This window comes from Bufo gargarizans, chromosome 2 (genome assembly GCF_014858855.1).
Source record: "Bufo gargarizans isolate SCDJY-AF-19 chromosome 2, ASM1485885v1, whole genome shotgun sequence".
Lineage (NCBI taxonomy): Eukaryota > Metazoa > Chordata > Amphibia > Anura > Bufonidae > Bufo > Bufo gargarizans.
In genome coordinates, this window is record NC_058081.1 from 379,328,370 (window position 1) to 379,347,835 (window position 19,466).

At 44.9% G+C, this 19,466-nt stretch overlaps 1 protein-coding gene across 1 annotated transcript in view; it reads right to left on the reverse strand.

Annotated features, from left to right (window-relative positions):
• The window catches only part of ACAP1 (ArfGAP with coiled-coil, ankyrin repeat and PH domains 1), an 81,456-nt gene that overhangs the window by 16,430 nt on the left and 45,560 nt on the right, over positions 1–19,466 (reverse strand). The window contains exons 13-18 of the mRNA XM_044280757.1: positions 12,131–12,242; positions 11,870–12,051; positions 11,537–11,606; positions 11,108–11,202; positions 9,951–10,312; positions 3–187 (exon numbers count right to left, since the gene is read on the reverse strand). Coding sequence (XP_044136692.1) covers positions 3–187; positions 9,951–10,312; positions 11,108–11,202; positions 11,537–11,606; positions 11,870–12,051; positions 12,131–12,242 — 1,006 coding nt within the window. The remainder of the gene's footprint in view (positions 1–2; positions 188–9,950; positions 10,313–11,107; positions 11,203–11,536; positions 11,607–11,869; positions 12,052–12,130; positions 12,243–19,466) is intronic.

A 19,466-nucleotide genomic window follows, 5' to 3' on the forward strand; every position in this document is an offset into this window, starting at 1 on the left:
ACAGAATGCACGGCTTGTATGAGAGGTGTGCGTCCATCCTCCTCACTGTGCACCCAGTTCACATCTGCACCATGTGCCAAGGCATCAGCCATGGTTGGCAGATGACGATGTTCTGCTGCTCGGTATAGGAGGGCTCCTGGATGGAGGTTTGGCACATCGTGCCCATCACCCATTCCTGGCTTGGAACCTGTGTAGAAGGTTAAAAAATATATATACATAGGAGCAGACTCGGCAGAGGGTACTACTACTCTATTCAACGCATCAAAGGGAAGCCAAAATGTAAAGAGACATGGCAATGGAAAGAAGGAGGGACCTGTAGAAGATAGGATAAGAGAATGCCAAATAAATCTGGAGCAGATAGAACAAGAGAAGGATGGAGAGATGAAGAGACAGGCCAAGACAGAACAAAAGAAAGATCTAGATGAGATAGCACAAGAGAAAGATATAGTCCTGGTGGAAAAAAAATACAGAGAGACCAGGAGTGGGTAAAGAGAAAGGCTGAGAGACCAAGAGGGGACAGGGCCAGACAAAGATGGAGAGATCAGGAGGAAATGGGACAATAGAAAGATGATGAGACCTGGAGAAGACAAGTCAAGAGAAAGGCAGAGAGACCTGGAGGAGACAGGTCAAAAGAAAGGCAGAGAGACCTGGAGGAGACAGGGCAAGAAAATACAGAGAAACCAGAGGAAAAAGGTGGGAGAAAGAAAGACTGTGGGTAGACAGGTCAAGAGAAAGGCTGAGAGACCAAGAGGGGACAGGGCCAGACAAAGATGGAGAAATTATGTCTCAGGACAAAGGGAAAACACCAATACACATGTGGAGACAACAGGACAGGAATCACCACCCAAACACACAATGGCACACCCCCACAGCAAACACAGACATGTAACATATCCCCAGATAGCTCAAGTCTGAGTGCATATCATTAGGTGAATGGCACTCAGAATACACGAATACAATAATATTAGCTATCTGGGTGCCTCACATAACATACAATTTAACCGAACGCATAATAACATAAAATACAATTCCACAGACAGATTTAAGCTGTGCGGCCGGTCTGTCTTCTCCTTTACAGTTACTATGGGCCATAATCCTGAGGCAAGAGGCTAGCAACCAGCCCCCTCCAAAACACCGTGGCGAGGTTGGTTTCGTCACACATCTCCCCCTTCCAGGGAAGACTAACCAGATACCTGACCTCACGGTCAGTACCTGAGTTAGTCTGGCAGTCCAACCACAACCCCATACTGGACCTGTTGAATTTTGGGGCCTGGCTCTGTTCCGTATGTTCCCAGCTGTTGAGTGGGCATCTGCGACTCCTTGCTGCCTTGTGGTTCTCCAGCTTGGAGCTGTAGGTACTTGGTGGGCAGAGGCCGACTGCGCTCTGCCCAGATGCCAGCTCTTCCGCGGGGGTAGCCTGTGGAAAGTCCGGCTCTGAAGAAGAGGGTAGGGGAGGGCAGAGGCCGACTGCGCTCTGCACAGATGCCAGCTCTTCCGCTGGGGTAGCCGGTGGGGAGCCCGGCTCTGGAGAAGAGGATAGGGGAGGGCAGAGGCCGACTGCACTCTGCCCAGATGCCAGCACTTCCGCTGGGGTAGCCTGTGGGATGTCCGGCTCTGGAGAAGAGGATAGAGGAGGGCAGAGGCTGGCTGCGCTCTGCCCTGATGCCAGCTCTTCCGCTGGGAAGAAATGAGTGGGTAGCGCAGGCTCATCCCCTGCCCCCAGAACTCTGTTGGGAAGTAGCTGGGAAGGGGAGGGCTCGCTTACCTCCTCCTCCTGGTATCCCTGCGGAGATGGATGGGGATCTGGACCGACTGTCCAGCATCCCTGTAGGACTGGCACCAAGCCCGCGGTCTCATCTGCGCCCATGCAGAGGGGCTTGTGTTCCCCTTTTCCCGGTATCTCCGGCTGCTGGTGGAAGGTGAGGCCGGTTGCCTCTCCTCCCCAGGACTCTGGTTGCTGTAAGGCAGAGGGACCCCGCATCTCCTCCCCCTGGAACTCAGGTTGCCGCTGGGGAGAGAGACCGGTTGTCTCCTCTCCCTGTGATATGCACTGCCGCTGGAGATCTGGGCAGGCGGCCCAGCATCCCTGTAGGGCCAGTAGAGAGACCTCGGTCCCATCTCCACCTGCCATCTGTGGGTCCTCCCAGGACCAGTCTGTGAGGACCCCTACCTCTGTAGCTGGTACTGAAGCAGGGGATACTTCAGTCGGGTCTTCCCAGCTGTAGGGTTGTAGGTCTGGGGCTGCCACCCAGCTCTCTGGCAGTGTATATTGGGACCGAATTGAGCTGAAGAGGTATTGGTAATCCTGCTCCAGCTCCCACTCCTTTGTCACTAGAGATGCCAGGTCTTGTCTCACCTCTCTCGCTGTAGCCCAATCATGCATAGCCTCCCTGTAGTCATAGATATCCCAGAACCGGGACCCTCCAGCATCTCCGAACTCCGGTTCTGCAAAGGCCTCAAACAACAGGCCAGGGCCATCATAATCCTCACCCTCGGGTCTGTCGTGCTCAGCCATCCAGGGAGAGTGCCGAATCACATACCACCAGAGTGCCTGGTAGGCGTCATCTAGCCAAAGCTCCTTCCATACCAGGCTCTCCAGTTCTGTCACCCACTCATTCAGGGGCTCCTCTCCCAGAAGGGGCATTCGCAGGGCCACTTGCATCCGCAACTGCTGCTCCTCACTGGGGAGACACTCGCCCCGCCGACGCTGTACATCTTCCAGGGCCTCGTGCCAGACGCCTTTCCGGACTGCATCCCTCCAGTCCGGGTCATCATCCTCCTCGTAGTGGAACGCTGTTCGAAGACTAGCCGATTCCATCCTGCTGTAGCCAGGGGCGCTGTACGGATACTAGCGTTGCCCTCTTTATACTCCACGAACGGTGTCTCCGAGCTGCTTCTCCTCACACTAGGACGCCATCCCACTGCTTGCCACCAATGTAACGGATCTCCTAGCACCCCGACCGGGTACCTCCGTCGATAGATGCTCCTAGTGCTTTCCGAGGACTCCAAGCACTCCACTTGACACCATACGCCCTGCAGACCCCACGAACCGCCGCAGCTTGTTTGGGATCTCACCGTCCTCCACCCACGCTGGACCTACGACAAGGCTCCAGGCTCCAGTGGGTGAACCTCTCCTACAGCCAGAGAGCAGGAACAGCTCTTACAAGAGCTCGTAGTTATGCCAGGGGAGTATAGCAAATCTTCAGCATATAGCAATCCCCCAGTTTGATCAGTTACGCCCTTAGGGGACCAGAATGGAGACTGCGACACAGGACAGATATGCAGAAATTCAAGATACACAGACACCACACATCCCCACAATGCATCATGGTTTCCTCCTCTCTGCCTGGCGACACCCGAGGAGCAATCCAATTATGTCTCAGGACAAAGGGAAAACACCAATACACACGTGGAGACAACAGGACAGGAATCACCACCCAAACACACAATGGCACACCCCCACAGCAAACACAGACATGTAACATATCCCCAGATAGCTCAAGTCTGAGTGCATATCTTTAGGTGACTGGCACTCAGAATACACGAATACAATAATATTAGCTATCTGGGTGCCCTCACATAACATACAATTTAACTGAACGCATAATAACATAAAACACAATTCTACAGACAGATTTAAGCTGTGCGGCCGGTCTGTCTTCTCCTTTACAGTTACTATGGGCCATAATCCTGAGGCAAGAGGCCTTCAAACAGCCCCCTCCAAAACACCGTGGCGAGGTTGGTTTCGTCACAGTGTTTCTCTGAACGGATCTCTGGGGTCAGTTCATCAGGGGCCACATATAACACAAGAAAACTCCACAAAGTAAACAATGCAAAGATGGAGGCGATGAGATACGTGCAAATCAGATGAAACTATTGTGATGATGCCCACATGATAATGGTCAATCTCATGGCCGAAAAGAATAACGATTCCCACTAATTTGGGACCAAACATAATGCATCTGCATCACACCCCCAATGTCCACAAAGCGGGCACTAATAAGCCCCTTGTATAGCAGACCGCAGACCAGTTACCTGCTGACGGGGGAGAATATGGCCAGACTTCCCTTAATCCCAACGGCAATGCCCGGAGAGGGGGCGATAATTAGGGCGTTCTGGGCCAGCACAGGAACATCGGTGGTGCAGTGGTGGCCATCTAGATTTAAAGTCCGCTCTCTGTTTATACCTACACGCAGTAAGCGTCTCTAAATACCCAAAAATTGGAAGTCACATGACCGGAAATCGACGGTGAATCGCAGATTTACTGGTAACACAGGAGGAAGGACAAAGAAACCATTGGGCATAGAATTTATGGTGCAGATGGGAAAGCCGAGAGGATTGTTTGACTATTGAAAAGTAGCATTTTACCATAAACAAGTGTCACTTCATACCAGCTGATATGACGGGGGATGGGGAGGTAAAATAGGGGGAGGTTACTGTCCCGCATCTTATAAGGTATGTATAATAGGGGCAATATTTGATTATAAGTAGCACCCTACCTCACCCATATATAAAAAAATAACAATAGACGCACTAGTCCAAAAAAGTCATTATTTAAATGAAACACGCAAAATCAATATACTCATTAAGACCCCAAGGGGCGATCGTAATCAGAACAAAGTGAGAAGAGATCGCCTATCCGGGAGAGAGGTACCTTGGTGCCTCTCCCAGAGTACTGCACAAATTGGGACAATCAAAGTAAATGGGGGGGCAGTAACGTATATAAAACATAACTTTTAATCAATCTAAATTAGAAAACGGCGCCTAACAAAAGACAAACAGACAAAAACCCACCAAAAGGGACCTAGCACTCGGCTCAAGGCACTGATCAGAAGCCAAACGCAGGGCCCGAGCCAGGACTGCACAGAGGTTCCACTGGTGGGACAAAATGACCATAACGACAACCATAGGTATCCACCATCAGCTGGATATGAAATGAAGACTGGTGAAAATGGGTAGATCTTACCGGTCCAGTCGGGTATCGTCACGGAGATATGGATGGGATGCCAGTTCAATAGATAGCTCCAAGGTCTAGAAATCACAAAGCACATCTTCATGTGGAGCCGGAAAAAGGGATCGGGTGCTGTCCCTAATGTGCCCTACTTGAACTGGTATTCCCTGATGACCACCTAATACGGAGTCATCGCTCCCGAAAGGGGCGGCCCCGTCCGAGACCTCACCCTGATCTACAGGCCCTAGAACGCCTTGAGTTCTTTAACATAAGGCGGGCTTTGGGGACCCTGATCGGATGCTCCAAGGATTCACACGGTAAAGAAACTATGTCCCAACGCGGGGACCTTTCCGCTTGCAGTGTCCCTGCATTTAGAAGTCTAGCCAGACGTTCGTCCCTGGAATTTTGCAGAACCCCCAGAGTTTTTGCCATACGCATTTTTTCACGCTATCTTGACAGCCTCGGCCCCGTGTCCCCTGATGATTCATGGGGCGGATTCTTCAAATTGATGAAACATGGGACATAGTTTCTTTAACGCGTGAATCCTTGGAGCATCCGATCAGGGTCCCTCAAAGCCCGCCTTATGTTAAATAACTCAAGGCGTTCTAGGGCTTTTAGATCAGGGTGACGTCTTGGACGGGGCCGCCCCTTCCGGGGCGATGACTCCGTATTAGGAGGTCGTCAGAGAATACCAGTTCAAGTAGGGCACATTAGGGACAGCACCCGATCCCTTTTTCCGGCTCCACATGAAGATGTGCTTTGTGATTTCAAGACCTTGGAGCCATCTACTGAACTGGCATCCCATCCATATCTCCGTGCACTGTGGTATCTGGTTCTGCTGGGGCGGTATATTGTGCTGCACTGTGGTATCTGGTTCTGCTGGGGCAGTATATTGTGCTGCACTGTGGTATCTGGTTCTGCTGGGGCAGTATATTGTGCTGCACTGTGGTATCTGGTTCTGCTGGGGCAGTATATTGTGCTGCACTGTGGTATCTGGTTCTGCTGGGGCGGTATATTGTGCTGCACTGTGGTATCTGGTTCTGCTGGGGCGGTATATTGTGCTGCACTGTGGTATCTGGTTCTGCTGGGGCGGTATATTGTGCTGCACTGTGATATCTGGTTCTGCTGGGGCGGTATATTGTGCTGCACTGTGGTATCTGGTTCTGCTGGGGCGGTATATTGTGCTGCACTGTGATATCTGGTTCTGCTGGGGCAGTATATTGTGCTGCACTGTGGTATCTGGTTCTGCTGGGGCAGTATATTGTGCTGCACTGTGGTATCTGGTTCTGCTGGGGCAGTATATTGTGCTGCACTGTGGTATCTGGTTCTGCTGGGGCAGTATATTGTGCTGCACTGTGGTATCTGGTTCTGCTGGGGCAGTATACTGTGCTGCACTGTGGTATCTGGTTCTGCTGGGGCGGTATATTGTGCTGCACTGTGGTATCTGGTACTGCTGGGGAGGTATACTGTGCTGCGCTGTGGTATCTGGTTCTGCGGGGGCGGTATATTGTGCTGCACTGTAATATCTGGTTCTGCTGGGGAGGTATATTGTGCTGCACTGTGATATCTGGTTCTGCTGGGGCAGTATATTGTGCTGCACTGTGGTATCTGGTTCTGCTGGGGCAGTATATTGTGCTGCACTGTAGTATCTGGTTCTGCTGGGGCGGTATATTGTGCTGCACTGTGGTATCTGGTTCTGCTGGGGCAGTATATTGTGCTGCACTGTGGTATCTGGTTCTGCTGGGGCAGTATATTGTGCTGCACTGTGGTATCTGGTTCTGCTGGGGCAGTATATTGTGCTGCACTGTGGTATCTGGTTCTGCTGGGGCAGTATATTGTGCTGCACTGTGGTATCTGGTTCTGCTGGGGCGGTATATTGTGCTGCACTGTGGTATCTGGTTCTGCTGGGGCGGTATATTGTGCTGCACTGTGATATCTGGTTCTGCTGGGGCGGTATATTGTGCTGCACTGTGGTATCTGGTTCTGCTGGGGCGGTATATTGTGCTGCACTGTGATATCTGGTTCTGCTGGGGCAGTATATTGTGCTGCACTGTGGTATCTGGTTCTGCTGGGGCAGTATATTGTGCTGCACTGTGGTATCTGGTTCTGCTGGGGCAGTATATTGTGCTGCACTGTGGTATCTGGTTCTGCTGGGGCAGTATATTGTGCTGCACTGTGGTATCTGGTTCTGCTGGGGCAGTATACTGTGCTGCACTGTGGTATCTGGTTCTGCTGGGGCGGTATATTGTGCTGCACTGTGGTATCTGGTACTGCTGGGGAGGTATACTGTGCTGCGCTGTGGTATCTGGTTCTGCGGGGGCGGTATATTGTGCTGCACTGTGATATCTGGTTCTGCTGGGGAGGTATATTGTGCTGCACTGTGATATCTGGTTCTGCTGGGGCAGTATATTGTGCTGCACTGTGGTATCTGGTTCTGCTGGGGCAGTATATTGTGCTGCACTGTAGTATCTGGTTCTGCTGGGGCGGTATATTGTGCTGCACTGTGGTATCTGGTTCTGCTGGGGCAGTATATTGTGCTGCACTGTGGTATCTGGTTCTGCTGGGGCAGTATATTGTGCTGCACTGTGGTATCTGGTTCTGCTGGGGCAGTATATTGTGCTGCACTGTGGTATCTGGTTCTGCTGGGGCAGTATATTGTGCTGCACTGTGGTATCGAGTTCTGCTGGGGCGGTATATTGTGCTGCACTGTGGTATCTGGTTCTGCGGGGGCAGTATATTGTGCTGCACTGTGGTAACTGGTTCTGCTGGGGCAGTATATTGTGCTGCACTGTGGTATCTGGTTCTGCTGGGGCAGTATATTGTGCTGCACTGTGGTATCTGGTTCTGCTGGGGCAGTATATTGTGCTGCACTGTGATATCTGGTTCTGCTGGGGCGGTATATTGTGCTGCACTGTGATATCTGGTTCTGCTGGGGCGGTATATTGTGCTGCACTGTGGTATCTGGTTCTGCTGGGGCAGTATATTGTGCTGCACTGTGGTATCTGGTTCTGCTGGGGCAGTATATTGTGCTGCACTGTGGTATCTGGTTCTGCTGGGGCAGTATAGTGTGCTGCACTGTGGTATCTGGTTCTGCTGGGGCAGTATAGTGTGCTGCACTGTGGTATCTGGTTCTGCTGGGGCAGTATATTGTGCTGCACTGTGGTATCTGGTTCTGCTGGGGCGGTATATTGTGCTGCACTGTGGTATCTGGTTCTGCTGGGGCGGTATATTGTGCTGCACTGTTGTATCTGGTTCTGCTGGGGCGGTATATTGTGCTGCACTGTGGTATCTGGTTCTGCTGGGGCGGTATATTGTGCTGCACTGTTGTATCTGGTTCTGCTGGGGCAGTATATTGTGCTGCACTGTGGTATCTGCTATGCTGTATTGCTATCCACCCCATTGTTAGCCATGTAAATTGGGTCCTATCTACAACAAGGATCCACTTTTTGACAGTTGACCATCATGGTCTTGGTCCCTTGATCTTCCTAAGTGCTCACATTCTTGGGAAAATGTATGCTTTATAATATGCAAATGAGTCCACCTACAGGAAAACACCCCTGTAGGGGGTCTCCGCATACACCCAGATCACTCAAATTTATCAGACATCATGGAACCAGGAATTCCTAAGGAATTACGAATTCCCCGTCCATCACAGGCATAAACCAGTTATAGATCTGCGACCGTGGGGCCAAGACGGACATGCCCCTGGTCGTAGTTTGGGGGTTGGGTGCCGGGAAGGGGAGCTACAGATATCTCCCTGCAGGAACCTAATAACGGCACCATGTTTGGTCTCCACCTGTAGCCAGAACCCAGGCGGACCCGTTGGTTCCAGAACCATTTCCCTGTGATCTTCTGGTCTGGAGCTATGGGCCATAATAGATGTTGTGGGTCTTTGGCTACCAGGACCAGGAAGGAGGAGTGGACTCCTCCCAGAGGCAGGGAGGGCAGTGGCCGACTACAGGTGAAAGGCCCATGCAGGCCAGTGTGGAGTTACGCTGGAGGCCACATAAACCACCGTCTCTCACCCCCCTGCCTCCCTGTGCCCGCGTGGACAGGAAGCGTCTGTGTAAACTGTACCAAGCTGACCTCACGTGCTTCCAGGCAGGGCGTAATGTCACGTCTTGGAAACCAGTGACTAAATCGTATCTCATGAGCTCGACTTAGTTGACGTCAGGCGGGGCCGCGAGGTGCGGTATTCGTCACAGAATGCCTCTAAAGGCATTCCGTTATAGAAATGCGTTATGGTCCGTGGTAACGGCGAGTCCCTCCAGCAGGGAACCTTGCTCATAGGGGTAGAAGCAGCAGTGTAGCCCCCCTGGAGTGCGATAATGCTAATAATAATAGGGAACACATGACAGCTGCAGCCAATCACTGGCCACAGCAAGGACCTGCGCCCCTTGAGACACGAAAAATGGTCATGTGACCATTAATAGTCAATAGAGAGCTGCGGCCACCTTGTTGGGGTATTTATTGTGGATTATGTGGGGCCCAGGTGAAAGGCCTTCAGCGTCTCCAGTTAGAGACAGCAGAGCGCCAGTGGAGGTTGATGTGTTCTGACACTTGGTATTCTGCTGTCACTCATAATGTGGAGCGGGCAGCAGCCAAGATGGTATGGAGTAAAAAAAATCCCAAAAAAGCAGAGAAACGAAAAAAAATAAAAAAAATAATGAAGTCCAGTGGTGGTGATGGAGCATCAGGATGATGCAGAGGCAGCTGCGGTGTTCTTGGTGGACACTGGAGGGGTTCCACACCATCTTTTCCCAACCTATCTACAACCGCGCTATCACACAAACACCATAACCCTGAGAGGACAACGGCTTAAAGAATGGCGGTGGAAAGTCCCTCACTACACATTGTAACTAGCTGATCTGAGCACCTCGGAGGCATCTTAGGAAACTTCGACCTTATGACTGCCCACATTCTTACAACTACTATAATTACGAAGCAGTGCCTTCAGAACAGCAGCATAGTGACTGGGAAATCTCCAGAACAGACTTACCTACAGGTGGAGGAGGAGCAGTTCCTGGTTTAGGTCTTAGTTGGGGTTTGGGTTTCAGTCGGGAAGTCACTCTTTTCCCATCAGATTCGTTCTCCGTATTGTTCTTCCTGGCACTAATGTCCAGCCAGCTGTTGTCCCTCTGTGCCCCGGAACTGTTCATGGGCCACTTCTTGACCCCAGGGACTGGCTTATTCTCCTGTGTTCTAGTTTCTGCTGAGTTCCAGGGCTGTGTTCCAGGGCTGCTGAGTGGTCGAGCAGGTAGTTTCTCTTGAGAAATGGAGCTGCGGAGCACTGTCTGAGGAAGCTTGGTGATGAATTTCTTCTCCACATACTTTGCCCGAATCCAAATTTCCTTTTCGCTGCTAAATTAAGGAAATGTCCAATTTTAGGAGAGCAACACATAGAATTACCATTTAACTGAAGACCATCTACAGTCGCTTTGTAAACCCAAAGCAAAAACTGCACAAAAAAAACTGGGGTTTATGTCCATCGCTGATACAGTGACAAACGACCTGGACTTTCCCCAGGAACCAAAGTCAAAAGAAACTGTGAGGACAACTGAGAACCTAGAGAACAGAGGAGGCCCACAAGAAAGAGCTCTCGTGTTCAGGCTCCAGAGTCCACATTCTACTAATTTTACCGGCCTCTATACACATAATGATCGGCTATTGATAAGCACATGATGCATACGTTACCCGGATACCATTATAGATTATACCGGCCTCCATACATCATGATCGGTTATTGATAAGCTGGCGATGTATACGCTACCTGGATACCATTATAGATTATACCGGCCTCCATACATCATGATCGGTTATTGATAAGCACATGATGTATACGTTACCCGGATACCATTATAGATTACACCGGCCTCCATACACATCATGATTGGTTATTGATAAGCACATGATGTATACGTTACCCGGATACCATTATAGATTATACCGGCCTCCATACATCATGATCGGTTATTGATAAGCACGTGATATATACATTACCCCAATACCATTATAGCCTATGGCTGAGAGTTGCCGCTATAAGGCATCCATCACAGCTTCCATTTCTCTGTCTATATGTAAATAGAAGTCAAAAGCAATTTGACGAGGGCCCTACATATATACAGCAGTGATGTCAGTGGTCAGTAATGGACCCACCGTGTGCTGGCGGACGTCGGCTTCTTTATGTTCATCTCTTCTATCCGAGCCTCGTAGATTCCATTCATAGTCTTATTTCCAAGTTCACACATCAGCTACAGAGAAACAACAAGGGCCTTTATGTTACCAGGGTGCCGATCGCCTGCTACCCGGGTGACTAAGAGACCGAGCTTCTGGAAATCCCACGTTCCAAAGACCAGATTCATCGTTACAAGTTTTACTTCCATTTCATGGCGGAACCTCCAGCGGGAGAGATTTGTGTGGTTGGAGGTAGACCTGTCAGGATCCCCTTTGGAAGCACTTGTCTTGGATACCATCGTACAGTGCCCCAGAGGTGCTCCTGTGCGTAAACTATGGGTCTCTCCACAATCTGAGCCATCAACAACCACCACCCGAAAAGAACAACCCCTCAATCACATGAAACATCACCTTGACCAGCTCCGGTTCCCATGAATCCAGGGTGAGTGACCGGACCTTGGAGAAGTGGACACCGAGGCTTCTGTTCAGGAAGAGAAAATGTTAGGGTTAGAGGAAGGTAAGTGAGACGATATATTCTTCCCTTATAGAGGAGAAGGCAAGGGTATAGTCCAGGTCATAAGCCGCCATGAAGATGGTGAAAGCTAAGAGTCTAAGCATCTTTGGTGCCCACAAAGATTAGCGAGGAGCAGTCTCTGTGCACCCACACAGCTCCTGGTCTGTCCTGCCAGCAGCTATGGCGCCTCTCACTATGGAAGTTTTCTGGGGCCCCCAGATGTCATTTACCTGTGAATGCCACTGCACTCGATGCACAAGGTCACACCCAGGTTGATACTCGCCCACTCCGGCTCTGCGGCACGGCAGTCACAGCATGCGGCATTCCCTGGAACTCTCAGTATAGTGTCTTCTGCACATATCACAGCGCCTTTCTGTACCGCAGCAGACTCCGCCGGAGAACGGGACAAGCGCTGAGGAAAGCAAGCAATGGGTACAGATGTAGCAGACCTGCACTGGACCATCTGCATCACAAGCTGCAGTCTCACTCACCATGCTCCCGCTGTCCCTTTTGTTCTCACTGTAGGCTGTAGTGATGCTCCTCTGGACAGCACTGACCCACAACTCCAAGACGCGTTCCGACTCCGCCTGGAGCATGCACGACCTGCAATATAGTGATGAGCGGCAGGGGCAATATTCGAATTTGCAATATTTTGCGAATATTTGGTAGAATATTCGTCATATATTCGAGAATTCGAGATTATTTTCTTGATCGCGAAAAATCAGCAATATAATATTAGTGTAATGCACTCGAAATACAGGCGCGGGTCACAAGCTACATTTTCCAAGCTGCTAGAAGTTTCCTGAGACTGGAGACAATGGTCGGCACGGCAGAACGTTACAATGGCTTTATATGCAGATAGAGTGCGCCAATATATTCACGATTGCGAAATCGGCACTAATTATGCGAATATTTTGGCGCAATACGTGCAACTTCACATTTCATCAGGTCTGACTACTGATTACTGATTGGCGTAGTAAGAATTGTTGTGAACTTGTGACATCACAGCGCTATGTCTGTATGTATGGACAGCAGAACCTATCAGCTCCACTATATCAGGATATAACCTGCACTGACTATCTGTATTATATATATATATCAGCTCCACTATATCAGGATATAACCTGCACTGACTATCTGTATTATATATATATATCAGCTCCACTATATCAGGATATAACCTGCACTGACTATCTGTATTATATATATATCAGCTCCACTATATCGGGATATAACCTGCACTGACTATCTGTATTATATATATATATCAGCTCCGCTATATCAGGATATAACCTGCACTGACTATCTGTATTATATATATATCAGCTCCACTATATCAGGATATAACCTGCACTGACTATCTGTATTATATATATATCAGCTCCACTATATCAGGATATAACCTGCACTGACTATCTGTATTATATATATATCAGCTCCACTATATCAGGATATAACCTGCACTGACTATCTGTATTATATATATATATCAGCTCCACTATATCAGGATATAACCTGCACTGACTATCTGTATTATATATATATCAGCTCCACTATATCAGGATATAACCTGCACTGACTATCTGTATTATATATATATCAGCTCCACTATATCAGGATATAACCTGCACTGACTATCTGTATTATATATATATATCAGCTCCACTATATCAGGATATAACCTGCACTGACTATCTGTATTATATATATATATCAGCTCCACTATATCAGGATATAACCTGCACTGACTATCTGTATTATATATATATATCAGCTCCACTATATCAGGATATAACCTGCACTGACTATCTGTATTATATATATATCAGCTCCACTATATCAGGATATAACCTGCACTGACTATCTGTATTATATATATATCAGCTCCACTATATCAGGATATAACCTGCACTGACTATCTGTATTATATATATATATCAGCTCCACTATATCAGGATATAACCTGCACTGACTATCTGTATTATATATATATATCAGCTCCACTATATCAGGATATAACCTGCACTGACTATCTGTATTATATATATATCAGCTCCACTATATCAGGATATAACCTGCACTGACTATCTGTATTATATATATATATCAGCTCCACTATATCAGGATATAACCTGCACTGACTATCTGTATTATATATATATATCAGCTCCACTATATCAGGATATAACCTGCACTGACTATCTGTATTATATATATATATCAGCTCCACTATATCAGGATATAACCTGCACTGACTATCTGTATTATATATATATCAGCTCCACTATATCAGGATATAACCTGCACTGACTATCTGTATTATATATATATATCAGCTCCACTATATCAGGATATAACCTGCACTGACTATCTGTATTATATATATATCAGCTCCACTATATCAGGATATAACCTGCACTGACTATCTGTATTATATATATATCAGCTCCACTATATCAGGATATAACCTGCACTGACTATCTGTATTATATATATCAGCTCCACTATATCAGGATATAACCTGCACTGACTATCTGTATTATATATATATCAGCTCCACTATATCAGGATATAACCTACACTGACTATCTGTATTATATATATATATCAGCTCCACTATATCAGGATATAACCTGCACTGACTATCTGTATTATATATATATCAGCTCCACTATATCAGGATATAACCTGCACTGACTATCTGTATTATATATATATATCAGCTCCACTATATCAGGATATAACCTGCACTGACTATCTGTATTATATATATATATCAGCTCCACTATATCAGGATATAACCTGCACTGACTATCTGTATTATATATATATATCAGCTCCACTATATCAGGATATAACCTGCACTGACTATCTGTATTATATATATATCAGCTCCGCTATATCAGGATATAACCTGCACTGACTATCTGTATTATATATATATCAGCTCCACTATATCAGGATATAACCTGCACTGACTATCTGTATTATATATATATCAGCTCCACTATATCAGGATATAACCTGCACTGACTATCTGTATTATATATATATCAGCTCCACTATATCAGGATATAACCTGCACTGACTATCTGTATTATATATATATATCAGCTCCACTATATCAGGATATAACCTGCACTGACTATCTGTATTATATATATATATCAGCTCCACTATATCGGGATATAACCTGCACTGACTATCTGTATTATATATATATCAGCTCCACTATATCAGGATATAACCTGCACTGACTATCTGTATTATATATATATATCAGCTCCGCTATATATCAGGATATAACCTGCACTGACTATCTGTATTATATATATATATCAGCTCCACTATATCAGGATATAACCTGCACTGACTATCTGTATTATATATATCAGCTCCACTATTTCAGGATATACCCTGCACTGACTATCTGTATTATATATATCAGCTCCACTATATCAGGATATAACCTGCACTGACTATCTGTATTATATATATATCAGCTCCACTATATCAGGATATAACCTGCACTGACTATCTGTATTATATATATATCAGCTCCGCTATATCAGGATATAACCTGCACTGACTATCTGTATTATATATATATCAGCTCCGCTATATCGGGATATAACCTGCACTGACTATCTGTATTATATATATATATCAGCTCCGCTATATCAGGATATAACCTGCACTGACTATCTGTATTATATATATATATCAGCTCCACTATATCGGGATATAACCTGCACTGACTATCTGTATTATATATATATATCAGCTCCACTATATCAGGATATAACCTGCACTGACTATCTGTATTATATATATATATCAGCTCCACTATATCAGGATATAGCCTGCACTGACTATCTGTATTATATATATATCAGCTCCACTATATCAGGATATAACCTGCACTGACTATCTGTATTATATATATATATCAGCTCCACTATATCAGGATATAACCTGCACTGACTATCTGTATTATATATATATCAGCTCCGCTATATCAGGATATAACCTGCACTGACTATCTGTATATATATATCAGCTCCGCTATATCAGGATATAACCTGCACTGACTATCTGTATTATATATATCAGCTCCACTATATCAGGATATAACCTGCACTGACTATCTGTATTATATATATATATCAGCTCCACTATATCAGGATATAACCTGCACTGACTATCTGTATTATATATATATATCAGCTCCACTATATCAGGATATAACCTGCACTGACTCTCTGTATTATATATATATCAGCTCCACTATATCAGAATATAACCTGCACTGACTATCTGTATTATATACAGACGTGGACAAAATTGTTGGTACCCTTTGGTCAATGAAAGAAAAAGTCACAATGGTCACAGAAATAACTTTAATCTGACAAAAGTAATAATAAATTAAAATTCTATAAATGTTAACCAATGAAAGTCAGACATTGTTTTTCAACCATGCTTCAACAGAATTATGTAAAAAAATAAACTCATGAAACAGGCATGGACAAAAATGATGGTACCCCTAACTTAATATTTTGTTGCGCAACCTTTTGAGGCAATCACTGCAATCAAACGCTTCCTGTAACTGTCAATGAGACATCTGCACCTCTCAGCAGGTATTTTGGCCCACTCCTCATGAGCAAACTGCTCCAGTTGTGTCCGGTTTGAAGGGTGCCTTTTCCAGACTGCATGTTTCAGCTCCTTCCAAAGATGCTCAATAGGATTGAGGTCAGGGCTCATAGAAGGCCACTTTAGAATAGTCCAATTTTTTCCTCTTAGCCATTCTTGGGTGTTTTTAGCGGTGTGTTTTGGGTCATTGTCCTGTTGCAAGACCCATGACCTGCGACTGAGACCAAGCTTTCTGACACTGGCTAGTACATTTCTCTCTAGAATTCCTTGATAGTCTTGAGATTTCATTGTACCCTGCACAGATTCAAGACACCCTGTGCCAGACGCAGCAAAGCAGCCCCAGAACATAACAGAGCCTCCTCCATGTTTCACAGTAGGGACAGTGTTCTTTTCTTGATATGCTTCATTTTTTCGTCTGTGAACATACAGCTGATGTGCCTTGGCAAAAACTTCGATTTTTGTCTCATCTGTCCACAGGACATTCTCCCAGAAGCTTTGTGGCTTGTCAACATGTAGTTTGGCATATTCCAGTCTTGCTTTTTTATGATTCGTTTTCAACAATGGTGTCCTCCTTGGTCGTCTCCCATGTAGTCCACTTTGGCTCAAACAACGACGGATGGTGCGATCTGACACTGATGTTCCTTGAGCATGAAGTTCACCTTGAATCTCTTTAGAAGTCTTTCTAGGCTCTTTTGTTACCATTCGGATTATCCGTCTCTTAGATTTGTCATCAATTTTCCTCCTGCGGCCACGTCCAGGGAGGTTGGCTACAGTCCCATGGATCTTAAACTTATGAATAATATGTGCAACTGTACTCACAGGAACATCTAGTTGCTTGGAGATGGTCTTATAGCCTTTACCTTTAACATGCTTGTCTATAATTTTCTTTCTGATCTCTTGAGACAGCTCTTTCCTTTGCTTCCTCTGGTCCATGTCGAGTGTGGTACACACCATATCACCAAACAACACAGTGATTACCTGGAGCCATATATATAGGCCCAATGGCTGATTACAAGGTTGTAGACACCTGTGATGCTAATTAGTGGACACACCTTGAATTAACATGTCCCTTTGGTCACATTATGTTCTGTGTTTTCTAGGGGTACCATCATTTTTGTCCATGCCTGTTTCATGAGTTTATTTTTTTACATAATTCTGTTGAAGCATGGTTGAAAAACAATGTCTGACTTTCATTGGTTAACATTTATAGAATTTTAATTTATTATTACTTTTGTCAGATTAAAGTTATTTCTGTGACCATTGTGACTTTTTCTTTCATTGACCAAAGGGTACCAACAATTTTGTCCACGTCTGTATATATATCAGCTCCACTATATCAGGATATAACCTGCACTGACTATCTGTATTATATATATATCAGCTCCTCTATATCAGGATATAACCTGCACTGACTATCTGTATTATATATATATATCAGCTCCACTATATCAGGATATAACCTGCACTGACTATCTGTATTATATATATATATCAGCTCCGCTATATCAGGATATAACCTGCACTGACTATCTGTATTATATATATATATCAGCTCCACTATATCAGGATATAACCTGCACTGACTATCTGTATTATATATATATATCAGCTCCACTATATCAGGATATAACCTGCACTGACTATCTGTATTATATATATATATATCAGCTCCACTATATCAGGATATAACCTGCACTGACTATCTGTATTATATATATATATCAGCTCCACTATATCAGGATATAACCTGCACTGACTATCTGTATTATATATATATATATATCAGCTCCACTATATCAGGATATAACCTGCACTGACTATCTGTATTATATATATCAGCTCCACTATATCAGGATATAACCTGCACTGACTATCTGTATTATATATATCAGCTCCACTATTTCAGGATATAACCTGCACTGACTATCTGTATTATATATATATATCAGCTCCACTATATCAGGATATAACCTGCACTGACTATCTGTATTATATATATATCAGCTCCGCTATATCAGGATATAACCTGCACTGACTATCTGTATTATATATATATATCAGCTCCACTATATCAGGATATAACCTGCACTGACTATCTGTATTATATATATATCAGCTCCACTATATCAGGATATAACCTGCACTGACTATCTGTATTATATATATATATCAGCTCCTCTATATCAGGATATAACCTGCACTGACTATCTGTATTATATATATATCAGCTCCACTATATCAGGATATAACCTGCACTGACTATCTGTATTATATATATATCAGCTCCACTATATCAGGATATAACCTGCACTGACTATCTGTATTATATATATATATCAGCTCCACTATATCAGGATATAACCTGCACTGACTATCTGTATTATATATATATATCAGCTCCACTATATCAGGATATAACCTGCACTGACTATCTGTATTATATTATATATATCAGCTCCACTATATCAGGATATAACCTGCACTGACTATCTGTATTATATATATATCAGCTCCACTATATCAGGATATAACCTGCACTGACTATCTGTATTATATATATATCAGCTCCACTATATCAGGATATAACCTGCACTGACTATCTGTATTATATATATATATCAGCTCCACTATATCAGGATATAACCTGCACTGACTATCTGTATTATATATATATCAGCTCCACTATATCAGGATATAACCTGCACTGACTATCTGTATTATATATATATCAGCTCCACTATATCAGGATATAACCTGCACTGACTATCTGTATTATATATATATATCAGCTCCACTATATCAGGATATAACCTGCACTGACTATCTGTATTATATATATATCAGCTCCACTATATCAGGATATAACCTGCACTGACTATCTGTATTATATATATATCAGCTCCACTATATCAGGATATAACCTGCACTGACTATCTGTATTATATATATATCAGCTCCACTATATCAGGATATAACCTGCACTGACTATCTGTATTATATATATATCAGCTCCGCTATATCAGGATATAACCTGCACTGACTATCTGTATTATATATATATCAGCTCCACTATATCAGGATATAACCTGCACTGACTATCTGTATTATATATATATCAGCTCCACTATATCAGGATATAACCTGCACTGACTATCTGTATTATATATATCAGCTCCG